At 42.5% G+C, this 22,466-nt stretch overlaps 1 protein-coding gene across 1 annotated transcript in view; it reads right to left on the bottom strand.

Annotated features, from left to right (window-relative positions):
- The window catches only part of MTX2 (metaxin 2), an 82,235-nt gene extending 78,412 nt beyond the window's left edge, over positions 1-3,823 (bottom strand). The window contains exon 1 of the mRNA XM_056533210.1: positions 3,678-3,823. Within this exon, the coding sequence (XP_056389185.1) occupies positions 3,678-3,741 (64 nt within the window). The 5' untranslated portion in view covers positions 3,742-3,823. The remainder of the gene's footprint in view (positions 1-3,677) is intronic.
- Positions 3,824-22,466: the final 18,643 nt, after the last annotated feature.

Below are 22,466 nucleotides of genomic sequence, written 5' to 3'. Positions count from 1 at the left end.
TTTATACGGTATGCATAAAATTATACAGTATTAATCGGTACATGGATGATTCTATCTAGAGATGAGCGAATTTACAGTAAATTCGATTCGTCACGAACTTCTCGGCTCGGCAGTTGATGACTTTTCCTGCATAAATTAGTTCAGCTTTCAGGTGCTCCGGTGGGCTGGAAAAGGTGGATACAGTCCTAGCAGACTCTTTCCTAGGACTGTATCCACCTTTTCCCGCCCACCGGAGCACCTGAAAGCTGAACTCATTTATGCAGGATAAGACATCAACTGCCGAGCCGAGAAGTTCGTGACGAATCGAATTTACTGTAAATTCGCCTCATCTCTAATTCTATCCATTGTCACAGTATTCAGATGTTAGACAGTGCTCAGATTACGTCACATCTGATGAAAGATCAGGGCAGTGTTTCCCAACCAGTGTGACTCCAGCTGTTGCAAAACTACAACTCCCATGCTAGGAGTTGTAGTTTTGCAACAGCTGGAGGCACCCTGGTTGGGGAACACTTGATTGATGCATCACTATTCTACCTGTCAAATCTATGTGCCCACAACAGGATCTGACAGACCCCATCATATGTCAATAGGGCTATATAGCGCTGTTGGTGTCCATCGTGTTGTAGATGCTTACTAAATAATTTTAGTTTTTTTGGCTCTTAGGACAAAAGTGGGAAGGTGTGAACTATACATTCTCTATGGGAGCGGTGAAGAATGCACCAGAGAATGAATGGATCATGTGCCCACCGCACTGCTCCATGCACAGGGGAGGGTTGGAGCCCCGGTCTGGAGATCACAGGGGTCCCAGAGGTCAGACACATACACCCACCCTTACAATGTCTCACCACAATATTTACCAGTCATACTTTAAAGCAGTGTTTCCCAACCAGGGTGCCTCCAGGTGTTGCAAAACTACAACTCCCAGCATGCCTGGACAGCCAAAGGCTGTCCAGGCATGCTGGGAGTTGAAGTTTTGCAACATCTGGAGGCACCCTGGTTGGGAAACACTGCTTTAAAGGAATACTCGGGAGCAATATGTACACAGTGAGGTTTAAAGGGGTTATCCAGGAAATAAAACTTTTTTATATAGATCAACTGGCTCCAGAAAATTAAACAGATTTGTAAATTACTTCTATTAATTTTTCTTAATCCTTTCAGTACTTATGAGCTTCTGAAGTTAAGGTTGTTCTTTTCTGTCTAAGTGCTCTCTGATGACACGTGTCTCGGGAACTGCCCAGTTTAGAAGCAAATCCCCACAGCAAACCTCTTCTAAACTGGGCAGTTCCCGAGACACGTGTCATCAGAGAGCACTTAGACAGAAAAGAACAACCTTAACTTCAGAAGCTCATAAGTAGTGAAAGGATTTAAAAAAAAAAATAATAGAAGTAATTTACAAATCTGTTTAATTTTCTGGAGCCAGTTGATATCTATAAAAAAAAAGTTTTTTCCTGGATAACCTCTTTAAACCTCACTGATCAAAATGTATACTAACTACCTGTTAGTTTTTGAATTTATGCTGAGAAGCAATCAGATCAAATTACAATATGTAGATGTGCGACCATGTCTGTTTTTTCTACCTGAATTCACACTGTGTTTTCTATCCCCTCCTTTTTTATTTATTTAACATGTGTCTGCACTCTTCCCCACCCCCTCAGCCCAACCCTTTATAAGTAGTAGTTAGCTACACAAGGGCCTTTTCTTTCCTGGCAGCCTCCCAGTCTGACTGGGAGAGCATGGTAAGTGAGCTATTACACCTTGTTCACACTGGTGCGGTGCTGTGCGGCGTCCGTTGCTGCCGTGGCGCCGTGTCTGTGGGGAGGTGCGACCCATAGACTGGTTTGAGTGGCGTTGGGGCCGCTCTGCCGGTGGGTCGTTCCCCCTGTGGGCACTGGTGTCGTGTCGGTGGTGGTCGCCGCCCAGTGCTGCGCCATTTTATGCTAGGGACGTTAGGGACCCACTCAAATAAGGTGGCCTTGACTCTATTATATGTTGGAAAAAAGGCTGAGTAACTTTATAAATACATTTTTTCCCTATCTTGTACTGATCCCATGTTGTGCCCAGAGCTGCAATCATAATTCTGGAGGTCTCAGAGCTGAAATCTCCCATCATTCCTCCCTGTCTCAACATTGCGTTTATCAAAGCAATAAAGACACTTTCCATGTACTACAGTAAAGGAATAGCAATCCTGCTGACGTCATATTTCTGTAGCCCCTGCAGTGTTCAGTGAAATCTACACTTTCTTAGTGGTTGAAGGTATAGGCAGTGATCTATAGCAGGTAAAGTGGCATAGTTCACCAGATGCCCATATTGCTCCATTGATACACAACATCATTACATAATACAAAACCTGTCATCTGTACCTAACATGGAAAACTGGGCCTCAGCATTAGAGGAGTTAAGGCACAATCACACTCACCATATCCACTGCAGATCTGATGCGGTTACATCAATATATATATATATATATATAAATATTCCACACAAATACACGTAAGGCTATGTTCACACACTGGATAAAAATCTGACAATTCCATAGCAGAAACACAAAAAACGCAGATTTCTGTCATGAATGCACTGTAGATGTGCAGGACAGCAGGATTAGCCCCATTGTCATTCGCTGACTTCCATATGTAGTTACATAAACAGCATAGCTTGTGGTGCTACACTATTTGCGCAACCCCCATTAAATTCAATAGGAGTTACTCAAATTGCATTCAAATATAAGACAACTTTAAGGGGTACTCCACTGGAAAATATTATTTATTAAACTGGTGCCAGAAAGTTAACCTCTTCAGGACACCGGGCGTATGCATACGCCCTGCATCCCGAGTCCTTAAGGTCTCTGGTGACCCGATCACCCGGAAAATAGGGATTATCGGAGCTGTCAGGGGGGGAGGAAGGGGGCAGTAAGCGATATTTACTGCTGCCCTTCCTAGTGGGTGCCAAACTGCAACTCCCAGCAGCCAAACAGCCTTTGGCACTCTGGGCATGCTGGTAGTTGTAGTTTTTGCAACAGCTGGTTGGGAAACGCTGATATAGAGGACTGGTCTTAAAGGGGTAGTCCAGTGGTGAAAAACTGGTTGGGAAACACTGCTCTATATGGAATAAAGCAGCAATTTAGCAATTTCATTATGAAATAAACATAAACCCCAACATATACCACACAAACATGTCTATGGATACATTTACCATTTGTGCTGGGAGTTTTTTCCAGTGTCTACAGCAAGTGGGCACCTAAAATGGGGTGTGAAAGGAGCCTTGTGTGTTCATAGTGACTGCAGAATAGTGAGTGCAGCTCTGGAGCACAATACAGGATGTAGCAGAGCTCATCATGCTCGGCAATAGTCATGTTGGCCACATTATAGTCTGGTGATCTCCAACCTGTTTCTCTCCAGCAGTTGACAAACTACAGCTCCCATCATACAGGAAGCTGGAGAACCACAGCTGGACTGCACTGTAATACTGGCTTCCATGGCAACCACATTATGGCTCTGCTTTTCAAATTCTCACGTGGTACTACAAATCCCAGCATGCAATGAGAGTCCACAGACAGACTTGTGGCCTCCCAGTCATATAGCTTGCACCTGTGATGGGCAGCACAGAGGAAATGATAGGAGTTATACTCCTGCCTTGTACTGGACGCCACGTGACTGCCGGCTCTACTGCACACACTGTACCTGCTATCTGCGACACGAAGGCGTCTGTAACCAGAGACATCGCCAGGAATCCTCCGCTCCACATGCAAGGTTAAGGTCACAATAACAGGAAGTCCATGGACGGATGACAGCACGACCCGGAAGTACTTCCGGCCATATCCAAGGTAACGGGACGCCATTGTTTACTACTGAATAAAGTTTGGTTTAAAAAAAAAAACTACAACCTGCTTTGAGAAACGAGCTGAAGAGAAAAGGCGGGAGGGTGATCACGTGATGGAGCCGGCTGACGTGTGAGGAAATCTCGCGCGCTGTTTTTCTTATGGGCAAAACTGTATTTACAATTGTGTGTAGTGAGTTAGTTAGGGGGGAGAAGCGATAGCGATGTATTTTCAACATTTATAAAAAAAATATATAAAATTTAGTTTCGCTTTTGGGGCATGATGGGAGTTGTAGTTTTGCAACAACTCTGCTGCTGAATATGGAATCTCAATGCCAACAATAGGACTCTGTTGTACTGGAATTTCCAAGCAGAATTCCACTCAGAAATTTCGTAGTGTGAATCTAGCCTTAAGCCTTGTTCACATTGCGGACATTAAGCCGGTAGAATGAGACTGCTGATTTCCGCTTTACATACACTAAACCCCTTAAGGACCCAGCTCATTTTCACCTTAACCCCTTAAGGACTCAGGGTTTTTCAGTTTTTGCACTTTAGTTTTTTCCTCCTTACCTTTTAAAAATCATAACCCTTTCAATTTTCCACCTAAAATCCATGTTATGGCTTATTTTTTGCGTCACCAATTCTACTTTACAGTGACATTAGTCATTTTACCCAAAAATCCACGGCGAAACGGGGAAAAAAATCATTGTGCGACAAAATCGCAAAAAAAAAGCCATTTTGTAACTTTTGGGGGCTCCCGTACATAGTGCATATTTCTGTAAAAATGACCCCTTATCATTATTCTGTAGGTCCATACGGTTAAAATTATACCCTACTTATATAGGTTTGATTTTGTCGCACTTCTGGAAAAAATCATAACTACATGCAGGAAAATTTATACGTTTAAAAATGTCATCTTCTGACCCCTATAACTTTTTTTATTTTTCCACGCACAGGGCGGTATGAGGACTCATTTTCGGTACCATTTTTTTTTTTTAGCAGACTTTTTGATCACTTTTTATGATTTTTTTAATGGTATAAAAAGTGACCAAAAATAAGCTTTTTTGGACTTTTTTTACGTGTACACCATTGACCGTGCTGTTTAATTAACAATATATTTCTTTAGTTCGGACATTTACACACGCGGCGATACCACATATGTTTATTTTTATTTACACTGTTTTATTTTTTTAATGGGAAAAGGGGGGTGATTCAAACTTATTAGGGAAGGGGTTAAATGATCTTTATGAACACTTTTTGTTTTGTTTTTTTTTTGCAATGTTTTAGCCCCCATAGGGACCTATAACACTGCACACACTGATCTTTTACACGGATCACTGGCATATATTAACACGCCTGTGATCAGTGTTATCAGCGCTTTACTGCTTCTGCCTGGATCTCAGGCACAGAGCAGTCAATCGCCGATCGGACACCAAGGAGGCAGGTAAGGGCCCTCCCGGTGTCCTGTAAGCTGTTCACCGCGGCGGTCCCAAACAGCCCGACTGAGCAGCCGGGATAGTTTTGCTTTCGCTTCAGATGCGGTCGTCAGCTTTGATCGCCGCGTCTGAAGGGTTAATACAGGGCATCACCACGATCGGTGATGTTCTGTATTAGCCGCGGGTCCCGGCTGTTGATGGCCGCCAGGACCGCCGTGATATAAAGCGGGGTCACCGCGTGACCCCGCGGCATATCGCAGGAGTCGGCGCAGGACGTAAATATATGTCCTTCGATGTTAAGGAGTTAAGGACCCAGACATTTTTTGAACATCTGACCACTGTCACTTTAAGAATGAATAACTCTGGGATTCTTTTACTTTTCATTCTGATTCCAAGATTGTTTTTTCATGACATATTCTACTTTATGTTAGCGGTAACATTTTGTCGATACTTGCATCATTTCATGGTGAAAAATGCTCAAATTTTATGAAAAAATTGAAAATTTTGCATTTTTTTAAACTTAGAAACTCTCTGCTTATAAGGAAAAGGGACATTCCAAATAAATTATATATTGATTCACATATACAATATGTCCACTTTATGTTTGCTTTATAAAGTTGACATGTTTTTACTTTTGGAAGATATCAGAGGGCGTCAGAGTTCAGCAGCAATTTTCCAATTTTTCACAAAATTTTCAAAATTAGAATTTTTCAGGGACCAGTTCAGTTTTGAAGTGGATTTGAAGGGCCTACATATTAGAAATACCCCACAACTGACCCCATTATAAAAACTGCACCCCTCAAAGTATTCAAAATGACATTCAGTAAGTGTGTTAAAGGGGTATTCCAGGCAAAAACTTTTTTATATATATCAACTGGCTCCGGAAAGTTAAACAGATTTGTAAACTACTTCTATTAAAAAATCTTAAACCTTCCAATAGTTATTAGCTTCTGAAGTTTTCTGTCTAACTGTTCAATGATGATGTCACGTCCCGGGAGCTGTGCATGATGGGAAAATATCCCCATAGGAGCTCCTGGGACGTGAGTCATCAGAAAGCTGTTAGACAGAAAACAGCAACTCAACTTCAGAAGCTAATAACTATTGGAAGGATTAAGATTTTTTAATAGAAGTAATTTACTAATCTGTTTAACTTTCCAGAGCCAGTTGATATATAAAATAAAGTTTTGTCCTGGAATACCCCTTTAACCCTTTAGGTGTTTCACAGGAATAGCAACAAAGTGAAGGAGAAAATTCAAAATCTTCATTTTTTTACACTCGCATGTTCTTGTAGACCCAGTTTTTGAATTTTTACAAGGGGTAAAATGAGAGAAATCCCCCCAAAATTTGTAACCCAATTTCTCTCGAGTAAGAAAATACCACATATGTGTATGTCAAGTGTTAGGCGGGCGCAGTAGAGGGCTCAAAAGGGAAGGAGCGACAGTGGGATTTTGGAGAGTGAGCTTTTCTGAAATGGTTTTTGGGGGCATGTCACATTTAGGAAGCCCCTATGGTGCCAGAACAGCAGAAAAAAAACAACATGGCATACCATTTTGGAAACTACACCCCTCAAGGAATGTAACAATGGGTACAGTGAGCCTTAACACCCCATAGGTGTTTGATGACTTTTCGTTAAATTTGAATGTGTAAATGATTTTTTTTTTCACTAAAATGCAGTTTTTCCCCCAAATTTTTCATTTTTACAAGGGGTAATAGGAGAAAATGTCCCCCAAAATTTGTAACCCCATCTCTTCTAAGTATGGAAATACCCCATGTGTGGACGTCAAGTGCACTGCGGGCGCACTACAATGCTCAGAAGAGAAACTGCATTGAGCTTTTGGAGAGAGAATTTGTTTGGAATAGAAGTCGGGGACCTTGTGCGTTTACAAAGCCCCCCATGGTGCCAGAACAGTGGACCCCCCCACACTTGTGACCCCATTTTGGAAACTACCCCTCACAGAATTTAATAAGGGGTGCAGTGAGCATTTACACCCCACTGGCGTTTGACAGATCTTTGGAACAGTGAGCTGTGCAAATGAAAAATTACATTTTTCATTTTCACCGACCGCTGTTCCAAAAATCTTTCAGACACCTGTGGGGCATAAATGCTAATTGTACCACTTATAACATTACGTGAGGGGTGTAGTTTCCAAAATGGGGTCACATGTGGGGGGGGGGTCCATTGTTCTGACACTATGGGGGCTTTGTAAACACACGTGGCCTTCAATTTTGGACAAATTTCTTCGCCAAAAGCCCAATGTTGCTCCTTCTCTTCTGAGCATTGTAGTTTGCCCGCAGAGCACTTTACATCCACACATGGGGTATGTTCTTACTCAGAAGAAATGGGGTTACAAGTTTTGGGAGGCTTTTTTTCCTATTTTCCCTTGTGAAAATGAAAAATTTAGGGTAACGCCAGCACTTTAGTTAAAAAAAATTTTTTAAAATTGTTTTCCCATCCAACTTTAACGAAAATTCGTCAAACACCTGTGGGGTGTTAAGGCTCACTATACCCCTTGTTACCTTACGTGAGGGGTGTAGTTTCCAACATCAGGTCGAATGTGGGTATTTTTTTTTTTGCGTTTATGTCAGAATCGCTGTAAAATCAGCCACCCCTGTGCAAATCACCAATTTAGGCCTCAAATGTACATAGTGTGTTCTCACTCCTGAGCCTTGTTGTGCGCCCGCGGAGCATTTTACACCCACATATGGGGTATTTTTACACAAAAAATTTCCGTACTCAGGAGAAATTGCGTTACAAATTTCAGGGGTCTTTTTTTTCCTTTTACCTCTTGTGAAAATAAAAAGTATGGGGCAACACCAGCATGTTAGTGTAACATTTTAAATTTTTTTACACTAACAGGCTGGTGTAGACCCCAACTTTTCCTTTTTATAAGGGTAAAAGGAGAAAAAGCCCCCCAAAATTTGTAACGCAATTTCTCCCGAGTACGGAAATACCCCATATGTGGCCCTAAACTGTTTCCTTGAAATACGACATGGCTCGAAAGTGAGAGAGCGCCATGTGCATTTGAGGACTAAATTAGGGATTGCATAGGGGGTGGACATAGGGGTATTCTACGCCAGTGATTCCCAAACAGGGTGCCTCCAGCTGTTGCTAAACTCCCATCATGCCTGGACAGTCAGTGGCTGTCCGGAAATGCTGGGAATTGTTGTTTTGCAACAACTGGAGGGTCCATTTTGGAAACACTGCCGTACAATACATTTTTCATTTTTATTGGGGGGGGGACAGTGTAAGGGTGTGTATATGTAGTATTTTACCCTTTATTATGTGTTAGTGAAGTGTAGTGTTTTTAGGGTACATTCACACGGGCAGGGGTTTACGGTGAGTTTCCCGCTAGGAGTTTGCACTGCGGCGGAAAATTTGTCACAGCTCAAACTTGAAGCAGGAAACTCTCTGTAAACCCGCCCGTGTGGATGTACCCTGTATATTCACATGGGGGGGAGGGGCATACCTCCAGCTGTTGCAAAACTACAACTGCCAATATACTCTGACAGACCGTGCATGCTGGGAGTTGTACTTTTGCAACAGCGACACAGCCTTTTGCTGTTCATGCATGCTGGGAGTAGTAGTTTTTTCAAGATTTAGAGGGCCACGGTTTAGAAACCACCACACAGTGAACTCCAAACTATGGCCCTCCAGATGTTGCAAAGCTAAAAATCCCAGCATGCCCAAACAGCAAACTGCTGTGTGAGCATGCTGGGAGTTGTAGTTTTGCAAGATCTAGAGGGCCACAGTTTAGAGATCACTGCACAGTGATCTCCAAACTGTAGCCCTCCAGCTGTTGCAAAACTACAAATCCCAGCATGCCCAAGAAGCTGTCTGGGCATGCTGAGAGTTGTAGTTTTGCAACATCTGGAGGGCTACAGTTTAGAGACCACTGTATAGTGGTCTCCAAACTGTAGCCCTTCAGATGTTGCTAGGCAACTCAAGGGCTTCCGTAGTCTGCACCAGGGAGCCAGCCGCACGTCATCGCTGCCTGCTGCCGATCGTCGCCGCTGCTGATGGTAAGTGGACATCTGGCGCCTACCGTGGGTGGGCGGAATAGGGGAACCAAACTTTAACCCCGAACCGATCTGCTATTGGTCAGTCGCTTCTGACCCAAAGAAAAAATGCAATTTTGTAAGTTTGGGGGGCTTCCGTTTCTACGCAGTACATTTTTTGATAAAAATGACACCTTCTCTTTATTCTGTAGGTCCATACAATTAAAATGATACCCTACTTATATAGGTTTGATTTTGTCGTACTTCTGGAAAAAATCATAACTAATTGCAGGAATATGTATACGTTTAGAATTGTCATTTTCGGACCCCTATAACTTTTTTTATTTTTCCAAGTACGGGGTAGTATGGGCTAATTTTTTGCGCCGTGATCTGAAGATTTTAATGGTACCATTTTTGTATTGATCAGCCTTTTTGATCGCTTTTTATTCATTTTTTCATGATATAAAAAGTGACCAAAAATACTCTATTTTGGACTTTGGAATTTTTTTGCGCATACACCATTGACCGTGCAGTTTATTTAACAATATATTTTTATAGTTGGGACATTTACGCACGTGGCGATACCACATATGTTTATTTTTATTTACAATGTTTTGGTTTTTTTATAAATGGGAAAAGGGGGGTGATTCAAACTTATATTAGGGTAGCAGTTAAGTGATCTTTATTTACAATTTTTTTTCACGTTTTTTGCTGTGATCTCTTACACTGATCAGTGCTATGCCATAGCATAACATTGATCAGTGTTTCTGCCGCTTGACTGCCTTTCTGGATCTCAGGCACGAAGCAGTCATTTGGCGATAGGTCAGCGAGGGCAGCCAGGACCCACGGCTAATGCCTGGCACCGCCCATCGGGACGTTGCCCGACATTAACCCTTTAGACGCCGCCATAAAAGTTGATCAAGACATCTAAACTGAAAGTAAAACTATCCCGGCAGCTCAGCGGAGCTGATCGGGACTATCACAACAGAATTGTGTTGTCCCGATCAGCTTAATGGACGACGGGATGGTCCTCACCTGCCTCCTCCTCGTCCGATCGGTGATCTACTGCTCTATGCCTGCGCAGCAGGCTGGAGCAGCAGAGCGCCAATAACACTGATCAGTGCTATGCTATGGCATAGCATTGAACAGTGTATGCAATCAAGATATTGCATGGTATAGCCTCCTAAGGGGGCAAAAAAAAGAAAAAAGAGAGAATAAATGTGAATAAGCCCCCCCCCCCCCCTAATAAAAGTTTAAATCACCCCCCTTTTCCTTTTTTATAAATAAAATAATATCTAATAGTTCAGAGTATGGCGTTTTTTACAGGAAACTCTTGGCTCTTTCCTCCCATAGAAGTCTATGGGAGGGAAAAAAAACACCAAGAAAAACGTCATGCGGGTTTTAACTTTAGCGTTTTTGCAGGCGGTTTTTATTCTTTTTTTTTACTTTAGCGATCTAAAAAAGGGTTGGAGATACCTTTTATATGAAAATTTCGTAGGGTACCATTAAAAAAAAAGATACAGTAGTGATGGAAAAAATAGTGTTTAACAAAATTATTATAATTTTTTTTTTATAACAAAATTTTTATACATTTTTAAACAGGGATCAATTTATGTGGGTGGGCAGGGAACTTAAAGTGTAGCCGACAATAATAAAAATGTAGAAAGGGGCCATTTAAATTTAAAAATAATATATTTTTTAGAATTAATTTTGTTAAACTTTTTATTAGTAATGTATGTTAATAATGTGTTTAATAAAGTGTGTGTGTGTTTTTTTTTTTTGACCTTTCGCTTTTTTCTTTTCTGTACTAATAGACAGATTGCCCGGGTGCGATCTTCCTATATAACCTATAGAAGCCGACGGCACAGCCGCTTCTCTGCTGTCCTGCACTATGTTCTGCGATGTGAAGTTCTTCACATCACAGATTCATGTTTCCTGCATAGAGCTGTGATTGGCCAGATGGTTCCAACCAATCACAAATCTCTGCGGGAAATATGAATAGGTGTACATATATGGCAGTGCAGGGGACCAGAGAAGAGCTGCCGGCCACAGCAGGTGTCAGGAGAAACATCTGCTGTGATCTGTCCTTAGCTGCAGGTACTACTGCTCCCAACATGAAGCACACTTTGCTCCATGCTGGGAGCTGTAGTACCTGCATTAATAGACAGATCACAACAGGTGTGAGAAATGACATGCGCTGCTATCTGTCTATTAGTACAGGTACTAAAACTCCCAACATGGAGCACACAACATGTTGGGAGCAGTAGTACCTGCAGTAAGGGACAGTGAACAGACCCTTCTGCCAGTGTCTTCCCAGAGTACTCCCTGTGTTGCAAAACTACAACTCCCAGCATGCCCAGACAGCCAAAGGCTGTCTGGGCATGCTGGGAGTTGTAATTTTGCAACAATTGGAGGCTCTCTGTTTGGGAAGACATTGCATGATAGGCGCTCTCCCCAGCAGAAAGCACCAAAAAATTTTTGTATGCAGAGGATTGCGGCGGATTCGGTGGATTACAACGATGAACTAGATTTTTTTTCATTTAATAAAATGGCTAACCAGGGAGGTGGGGGAGTGTTTTTTAACCCCCTAATTATTACCCCGGTTACCACCGCCACAGGGGTGCCGGGAAGTGCCGGTACCAACAGGCCTGGACTGTCAAAAATGGTGCTCCTGGGCCTTGGCGGTAACAGGCTGGTGTTATTTAGGCTGGGGAGAGCCGGTAACAATAGTGCTCGCCCACCCTGTTAACGTCAGGCTGTTGCTGCTTGGTTGGTATCTTGCTAAGAACAAAAATACTGGGAACCCTATGCGTTTGTCAACAATATTATTAATTAGGAAAAGTAATGCCAAATCATTCCCCCCCCCGCAATGCCAAATCATTCTATACTTCTTATCTGGCCAGCAGGCAATGATGAGTGATGCGTAACACTCCTCTGCGCTTCACTCAGTGAGGGCAGTGACGAGTGACGCTCCATACGGCAGTGAGTTAAGCACAGAGGAGCGTCACGCCCCCTCCCATAGACTTGCATTGAGGGGGCGGAGCCTTGACATCACGATACTCCGTCCCCTGCACCGTCCGTCATCAGCCACAGAGCGATCCTCGCTCCGTGCAGCTGAAAAACGGGGGTGCTGCAGGAGGGGTCCCCAGTGGCGGGATCCCCAAGATCTAACATTTTATCCCCTATCCTTTTGATAGGGGATAAGATGTTTAGCACCGGAGTACCCTTTTAAGGGCCAGGCCAATTCTCATATTTGCACTTTTGTTTTTTCTTCCCTTCGGAAAATCATAACTCTTTCAATTTTGCACCTTAAGACCCAAAGAAGGGCTTGTTTTTTGCGCCACCAATTGTACTTTGTAATGACATCAATCATTTAATATCAAAATCTATCGCAAAACCAAAAAATATATATTTGTGGGGTGAAATTGAGAAAAAAAATGTTAACTTTTGGGGGCTTCCGTTTCTACACAGTGCAATTTTCCGTAAAAATGACACCTTAGCTTTATTCTGTAAGTCCATATGGTCACAAGGATACCCAATTTTTGTAGTTTTATTTTATTTTACTACTTTAAAAAAATCCCAACTACATGCACCAAAATTAGTATGTTTAAAATTGTCATTTTCTGACCCCTATAACTTTTTTTATTTTTCCGCATACAGGGCTATATGAAGGCTCATTTTTTGCGCCATGGTCTATAGTTTTTATGGGTACCATTTATGTTTTGATAGGACTTTTTGATTGCTTTTTATTAGTTTTTTATGGTATACGAAGTGACCAAAAATGCTCAATTTTGGATTTTGGTATTTTTTTACGTGTACACCATCGACGGTGCGGTGGGGACATTTACGCATGCAGCGGTGCCACATATGATTATTTTTGACAGCATTATTTTATTTAAAAGATGGGAAAAGGGGGGTGATTAAAAACTTTTAATAGGGAAGGGGTTAATTCACTTTTATTAACTTTTTTTTTTACACTTTTTTTTTTAGCCCCTACAGGGCCTACAACATGCAATATGCCATAGCATAGCATTGGTCAGTGTTCTCGGGGCTCTGCTGCTCTAGCCTGCAGAGCAGTAGATCGCCAAATCTCCAGGCTTGGAGCAGCAGATCGCCAAACGGACGACGACAATTTTGTTGCAATAGTCCCGATTAGCTCCGCTGTTTCAATTTCATTTTAGAAGCCACAATCAACTTTGATCACAGCGTCTAAAGGGTTAATTCCGGACATCGGCCCGATAGGCGGTGCCCGGCATTAGCCGTGGGTACTGGCTGCCCGTAGCAACCGGGACCCATTGAGTTTAACCTGTTCTCCGCTGGTGAGAACTGTTTAAAACGCGTAAACTGGACCAGTGCGTACATGTATGCCCTTGGTCCTTAAGTACCAGGGCTCGAGGGTGTACCTGTACGCCCTTGGTCCTGGACAGGTTAAGGCTCCTTTCACACTGACATCATGCCACAGTAGAGTGACGCCCGTCAGGGGAGCCGGGAAGAATAGAGAGAGAAAAGATACTGCTTGCGCCGTGTTTTTCTCCCGCTATTCCCGTCAAAAAAACAATAGCGCCAATGGCGATGGACGCCATATTAGAAAATGGAAACCGCCGGAACCCGTTGTGCCCGTTCACGAGAATTACCGTTAAAGGCACACAGTCTGCAACGGCAGTGTGAAAGGGGCCTAACATCTGTATTACAGACAAAATAGAAAAGATTTTCTTATCAAGTCTTAAATTGTCATAAGTCATATATTTCCTTTTTTGTCAAATATTCTTCAAGTATTTGACTTTGCTGTGTTGAGGTGGGCCTACCAGTATGCATGGTATTACTATACGCCTCTTCTGTCGCTGCTCATCACTAGTCACTAATCAACAGCGGGCTTCTGAAACTGATAGCCTGGACACCCCGAGCTCCACAGTGCCCCCGCCAACCTGATGCCCGTCGGTGTATGTATACAATATGAGTTGTTGTTGATAAAGTAGAAGTTTACTTCTTACTTCTTTCCCAACTAGTTTAGCATTGTAATTACATACTTTGGGATCTTAAGAAAAAATATATTGTGGTTGCAGATGCTTTTTAGTAATTTTCCCAGGTTATTGCAGCATTTGTTATAAACCTTGAGTCATGGAAATGTAATGTGTTTCTATATTATTTATCAATATTATTTCAGGGTGCAATATCCTCTTAACCTCCACTTTGCAATATTGCATTCACTTCCATCCCTGTGAGTCAGTAACGCTCTCCTGGATGCCAGGTAGCCTATGAATAACAGTTTATCAAGTTTTCTCCAAGTATTTCACAAAATATGTTTAGTATATTCCTGCCATGTTCCGGATTTCATGCATAATTCATCAGGAGCCAAGGCAAGACGATAACTGGTAGGAGAAATGTGATTAGCAAAGGCACAATTATAATAGGTGTGATATAAGAAAAGGGGAGATTGACATTTTCTATTATAAAGTAATATTGCGAGCCCACCCTCTATATGTACAGTGCCTTACTGTTCAATGTCAGTGATGCATTTAATAGTAATATGAAGTCGTCTGGCATACTAGAATGCTTTTCATCTTATGACACTACTATATATGTTGTCTTCTTAGTAATTCTACATATATTGTATAATGCACAAAACAGACAGACATTTACATTACTAACTGCTTCACACTATATATCAGCCGCTCATACTATGCCTGTACTCAATTAAAAGTACACTGCCAGCCCTAATATGATTTTTGGTATATTTAAGTACAAACTTCTCTGACTCATTTGCTGTCAGTGTTTTTGAAAATTTTGTACTTTTGGTAGCCAGGACAGTTTTAACACAAAAAAAAGATAAGATTCAGCTCACCACTATAGCAGAGTAGAGGCCTGGAAATTCACTTCAGGTATGGAGAGCAGGGCAGGCAAGCAGCGGGCCATTTTCCGGAGGAAGATATCAAAGAGGGCAGAAAAGCAGGGGCCTCCAGCTGCTCCAAAGGTTAGTGATGAAAAAGTGGATTAAAACTTCACTTTTAATTCATTATGTTAAAACCAAAGGATATCTATGGAGAATAAATGAATACACATGAAACACCGACGCATTTGAGACATAAGTGGCTCTTAGTCGAGCATTGGATAGGGGATAAGATGCCTGATCGCGGGATAGGGGATAAGTAGCTATCACGCCCTCTCCTGTAGGCTTGCATTGAGGGGCGGAGCGTGACATCACACGCCGCCGGCCCTGTAGTCGCCCGTAATCAGACCGGAGCGAACACGGGTGCATGATCACGGGCATCCCCAGCTGCAGGACTCCCACGATCAGGCATCTTATCCCCTATCCTTTGGATAGGGGATAAGATGTGTAAGCACCGGAGAACCCCTTTAAAGAGTTCCACAGTTATCCTAAATCATGTTACTGGTGAACACATGAAGTCTCATCAAGGTGAGTGGCAGTAAAAACAAAAGAAAGACTATTGGCAAGACTTTACTGGCAATGCTTCCTCAAGCCATTCACTATAAAGACAGTTCCAAACAATTCAACCATTGTTTCCAGTATTATTAATGTTACGCAGGGTTGGAGAGACCTACCAAACCATCTTGTGATCAGCCCAGGCCCCGGACACAATAATAGGTTCCAAAGTTCTAGCAGAAGACAAATCCTTTTGGAGAAAACTTTGGAGCCATTCACTTTCCACCAGTTTCTATTCCTTATGGCAGTGTATCTCAAGCGCGATCCTCAAGACCTCGCAACAGGTCATGTTTTCTGGATTTCCTTTCATAGGTGATATAATTATGGTCGGTAAAACAGGCATCACCATAGTTATATCACCTGTGAAAAACTAAGGAAATCCAGAAAACATGAGCTGTTGGGGGGTCTTGAGGACCGCGCTTGAGATACACTGCCTTATGGGATGATCCACAAATAACCTATTATACCTTTCAGATGTAGCATCCTGCCTGTGTCCAATTATAAAACACAATAAAGGTAAAACTGGAGATTGACATGCATTGTATAGATAAAAGGTGGGCCATCAGAGTTATTCCATCTGTTGCTACCAAGGTACTCCAAGCCCCACTCTTTGTCAGATTCCCTTTATACATATGACCCCTTCACTCACCTTTATTATACCTTTAGGCTATGCAAAATTACGGACGGCTGTCCCGATCAGCTGTACGGACACAAGAGGGGTCCCTACCTGCCTCCTCGCTGTCCATTCGCTGAATGACTGCTCCGTGCCTGAGATCCAGACAGGAGCAGTCGAGCGGCGATAACACTAATCAGTGTGTGCAATGTTATAGTGCCATATGGAGGCTATAACATTGAAAATAAAGTGTTAATAAATGTGATTTAACCCCTTCCCCAATAAAAGTCTGAATCATCCCCCTTTTCCCATAAAAAAAACTATGTAAATAAAACATATGTGGTATCGCCGCGTGCATAAATGTCCGAACTATAAAAATATATTGTTAATTACAAAAAGTCCAAAATAGCGTATTTTGGTCACTTTTTATACCATAAAAAATGTTATAAAAAGTGATCAAAAAGTCCGATCAAAACAAAAATGATACCAATAAAAACTTCAGAACACGGCGCAAAAAATTAGCCCTCATACATCCCCATATGCAGAAAAATAAAAAAGTTATAGGGGTCAGAAGATGACATTTTTAAACGTATTAATTTTCCTGCATGTAGTTATGATTTTTTCCAGAAGTACTACAATATCCAACCTATATAAGTAGGGTATCATTTTAATCGTATGGATCTACAGAATAAAGAGAAGGTGTCATTTTTACCGAAAAATGCACTTCCTAGGAACGGAAGCCCCCAAGATTTACAAAATGGCGTTTTTTTGTTTGTTTTTGTTTTCAATTTTATCGCACAATGATTTTGGTTTCTCTGTAGATGTCATTACAAAGTAGAATTGGTGGCGCAAAAAATAAGCCATCATGCAAAAACTGAAAAACGCTTGGTCCTTAAGGGGTTAAACTCTACTTTATATCTCAGAGCAGCACATACATCCTGGTTCTAGATATTACCGAAATAATTTTATTTGGCTTTATTGATCAGTACATTTGAGAATATGTGTAATCACATTGTTCTTCATTTTACTTCATCTTTGCTAACATGTTCAGCATAACTAATATTCCATTTTACCTCTTACCAACTATCCCCATTCATCATTTGGTTACCTTGTGTTACATTTTTGCAGATTATATTTCATTGATACAGTGGAGATCTGAATTAGTACAGGCCTCCAGAGTGGTTGGTCTGGGAAATATCTTGTTCTTTTCTATATTGCTGTATACCGCTGCTTGTTCCTTCTGCTGTATGGCTCTATAAGTCTGGGTTCTAACTACTATACAAAAAATATTATTTTGTGCATTACAATAATTGCTGTGAGTTGCGAGAAATTAGTTGGTATCAGATTTTTCTACAGGAAAAAAAAACATTAACTTTCCCCAGTCAATAATATTTTAGAATCTACAAATTGTTTACTAAATAGACAGCTGCTTTGATGACTGTTTACGTTCTAAGGCCAGGTTTACTTTTGTCTGGTGATCCAGAAAACTCCTGGATAGGAATGCGGTGATCCGGAAAAGTGCTGGATGGGAATGCAACAATTGCATTGGATGTCCCATCTGTTGCCCTATTGGCTGAAATAGGGTGAGGCGTCCCAGCATAGTTGCCCTCCATACCAGATCCCTGGACATAACTGTATGTAAACTCGGCCAAAAGGATGGGAAACAAAAGCAGAAATATTCTGACGTTCTACATTTCTACAGCGTAAACCGTCACAGTAATTTGTAAAAATTTTTGACTTGTTTCCAGACATGCCAAAAATTTAGATTGCATCGGGTCTCACTCCTGAGACGCATTTTGATTGTGAGTTGGTTAGTGACTTGTGAGGCTCACTCCCCGGCTGTCACTGTTTCTTGTAGTCCTGAATCAGTTTTATTAGTCTTATCAAAAAAGAAGGGCCATAAAAAACTGTAATGTGAGCAATGCATAGGAATCCACCTTATTTAAGTTAAAGGGGTACTCCACTGGGAAATATATATTTTTTAAATCACCTGGTGCCAGAAAGTTATACAGATTTGTAAATGACTTTTATTTAAAAATCTTAATCCTTCTAGTACTTATCAGCTGCTATCCTCCACAGACAGTTATTTTCTTTTTGAATTTCCTTTCTGTCTGACCACAGTGTTCTCTGCTGACTCCTCTGTCCATTTTAGGAACTGTCCAGAGCAGGATAGATTTGCTATGGGGATTTGCTTCTACTCTGGACAGTTCCTAAAATCGAGGTGTGCCGGAAAAAACCTTATTTGGCGCTGTTCTTGTTTCCAGTAAATTCAGGCAGATGCTGGATGTAGTAAAAGTGCTGTCAAGCGCTATGTTTATTGATAAATAATAAATAGTAAAACCAATGACGCGTTTCGGAGGGACAAACCTCCTTCCTCAGATTGGCATGTGACATGCCAATCTGAGGAAGGAGGTCTGTCCCTCCGAAACGCATCATTGGTTTTATTATTTATCAATAAACATAGCGCTTGACAGCACTTCTACTACATCCAGCATGTGCCTTAATTTATTGGAAACAAGAACAGCGCCCAATAAGGTTTTTTCTGCCACACCTCCAGTTTCTGCATGGGAGAAGTTGCTTTTCTTCTTTCCCATTCCACCTTGGGCTCAGCAGTTCGTCTCCAGATATCTACAGTACCCCTCTGGGGGGATATGTGCAATATTATCTACCATCAGGTGAGTGGCCATCTTTAAGAGCCCTGTCCCTGTTGATCTGGTTACCCTGGGTAATACACAAGGCGCTGCCCTCCTTTTTCTTTCCTTCTAAAGTTCCTAAAATGGACAGAGGCGTCAGCAGAGAGCACTGTGGTCAAACACAAAGGAAATTCAAAATGAAAAGACCTTCATGTGGAGCATACATCAGCTGATAAATACTGGAAGGATTAAGATTTTTTAATAGAAGTAATTTACAAATCTGTTTAACATTCTGGCATCAGTTGATTAAAAGAAAAATGTTTTCCAGTTGAGTTCCCCTTTAATCCCTTCCATACATTTGACATACATGTACATCAAATGTTTGGACAGGGAGCATTGATCCCGCTATATACATGTAAGATGACAGCTGTCAACTGCAGCTAACACTTGCTGACAGCACTAATTCTGCGTTCCCCTGTCCGGTGCCGTCTGAGATGCTGGATTATTGTGAACTTCCCCATTCAAATGAATGGGATCAGTTCTAGCATCAGTTTCCCTCCAATGCGCGCCAGAGGGAAACTATGCCGAACATATGTGAACCCAGCCTAATGAAATCATTATGGAGAAGATTTATCAAGCTTTGTAGTAGATTTTTTTGTGTAAAAAAAGTTGCACGTACTTGGGCACGTGCAACTTTTCTGTACATGCTGCGACTTTTAGATTTTTGCTTATTCCAAAGCACATTTCTGAAATCTGCTCACGTAGTAATTTATTTTATTTTTTTACTTTGCAGTGGTCATGTTTTTATCAAATGCGATAGTTGCTATTCATCAAGAAAAAAAGTTGCATCTCCATTTAAAAGTTGCGTATGTATTCCAGGTCCAAACTGGCTTACAGAAAGTGCATACGTCTGCAGAAAAGGAAATTAACACCCACTTTAACCCCTTCCCGCAGAATGGCATATATAAACGCCGGGTTGTGCAGTGCGTTCGCGCATCCCGGCGTTTATAAATGACATTCAGTTAACCCGGCGATGCGCAGCATCGCACGGGTTAACTGGCAGAAGTCCCGCTGTTTCCAGCAGGGGACAACTTCTGCTTCACCCCCAGGACCATCCATTGATGGTCCTGGTCAGCGATCACTGTGATTGGTCCCTGTGGACCAATCACAGTGATCTGGGGTGAAAGTTCAGATCCCCCGCACTGCCCGCCCCTGGAAGTCGGGCAGAACGGGGGACGATGGCTGCGGGGGCTCGCGGGGACCTGCGGCATAGGGGGGGAACATCAGGGGACCGGCGGCCTTACCAGATCCAGCGGCGGGACCGAGGAGCAGCGCGGGACCGGCCACGTGGACGAGCAGCGACGGGTAAGTATGTGGTCCTCAGAGGCAGCAGTGAAGATCTTCACTGCTGCTTCTAGGAGTCTGAAAACTACAACTCCCAGCATGCCTAGACAGCCTTTGGCTGTCTGGGCATGCTGGGAGTTGTAGTTTTGCAACATCTGGAGGGCCCCAGTTTGGAGACCATTGTATAATGGTCTCCAATCTGTGCTCTTCCAGCTGTTGCAAAACTACAACTCCCAGTATGCACTGACTGTCCAGGCATGCTGGGAGTTTTAGTTCAGCAACATCTGGCCCTTCAGATGTTGCCGAACTACAACTCCCAGCATGCCCTTCAGCTGTCTGGGCATGCTGGGAGTTGTAGTTTTGCAACAACTGGAGACACACTGGTTGGGAAACATTGTCTGTTTCTAACTCAGTGTTTCCTAACCTGTGTGCCTCCAGCTGTTGCAAAACTATAACTCCCAGCATGCACTAACAGACCATGCATGCTGGGAGTTGTGGTTTTGCAACAGCTGGTGCACCCCCCCCCCCCCCCCCCCAGGGTACATTCACATGGGAGAGGCTTTTACAGTGGGTTTCTCGCAGCAAATTTTGCGCCGGGAAACTCGCTGTAACCCCCCGCCCATGTGACTATACCCTAAAAACACTACACTACACTAACACAAAATAAAATAAAAAGTTAAAAACACTACATATACACATACCCCTACACAGCTCCCCTCCCCCAATAAGAACGTCCGGTATGCCACTGTTTCCAAAGCAGAGCCTCCAGCTGTTGAAAAACAATAACTCCCAGTATTGCCGGACAGCCGTTGACTGTCCAAGCATGCTGGGAGTTTTGCAACAGCTGGAGGCACCCTGTTTGGGAATCACTGGCGTAGAATACCCCTATGTCCACCCCTATGCAAATCCCTAATTTAGGCCTCAAATGCGCACGGCGCTCTCACTTTGGAGCCCTGTCGTATTTCAAGGCAACAGTTTAGGGCGACATATGGGGTATCGCCGTACTCGGGAGAAATTGCGTTACAAGGTTTGGGGGGCTTTTTCTTCTTTAACCCTTCATGAAAAGGAAATGTTGGGGTCTACACCAGAATGTTTGTGTAAAAAAAATTTAATTTTTTACACTAACATGCTGATGTTGCCCTATACTTTACATTTTCACAAGAGGTAAAAGGGAAAAAAGCCCCTCAAAATTTGTAACGCAATTTCTCCCGACTACAGAGATACCCCATATGTGAGCGCAAAGTGCTCTGGGGGCGCACAACAAGGCCCAGAAGGGAGAGCGCACCATGTACATTTGAGGTGATTTGCACAGGGGTGGCTGATTGTTACAGCGGTTTTGACAAACGCAAAAAAAATAAAACCCCACATGTGACCCCATTTCGGAAACTACACCCCTCACGGAATGTAATGAGGGGTGCAGTGAGAATTTACCCCCCACAGGTGTCTGACGGATCTTTGGAACAGTGGTCCGTGAAAATGAAAACTTGTACAGCCCACTGTTCCAAAGATCTGTCAGACACCAGTGGGGGGCAAATGCTCACTGTACCCCTTGTTACGTTCCTCAAGGGGTCTCGTTTCCAAAATGGTATGCCATGTGTTTTTTTTTTGCTGTTCTGGCACCAGAGGGGCTTCCTAAATGTGATATGCCCCCCGAGCAAAATTTGCTCTCAAAAAGCCAAATATGACTCCTTCTCTTCTGAGCATTGTAGTTCGCCCATGGTGCACTTCAGGTCAACTTATGGGGTACCTCCATACTCAGAAGAGAAGGGATTACAAATATTGGGGGGTATTTCCTGCTATTAACCCTTGGAAAAATGTGAAATTTGGGGGGAAACACACATTTTAGTGAAAAAATATATATTTTTTTTTACATATGCAAAAGTCGTGAAACACCTGTGGGGGGTATTAAGGCTCACTTTATTCCTTGTTATGTTCCTCAAGGGGTCTAGTTTCCAAAATGGTATGCCATGTGAGGGTTTTTTGCTGTTCTGGCACCATAGGGGCTTCCTAAATGCAACCTGCCCCCCAAAAACCATTTCAGAAAAACGTACTCTCCAAAATTCCCTTATCGCTCTTTCCCTTCTGAGCCATCTACTGCGCCCGCCGAACACTTTACATAGACATATGAGGTATGTGCTTCAGAGAAATCGGGCTACAAATATAAGTATACATTTTCTCCTTTTACCCCT

The sequence above is a fragment of the Hyla sarda genome, chromosome 8, assembly GCF_029499605.1.
Source record: "Hyla sarda isolate aHylSar1 chromosome 8, aHylSar1.hap1, whole genome shotgun sequence".
NCBI lineage: Eukaryota > Metazoa > Chordata > Amphibia > Anura > Hylidae > Hyla > Hyla sarda.
This window is presented reverse-complemented; position numbering and strand designations above follow the sequence as displayed.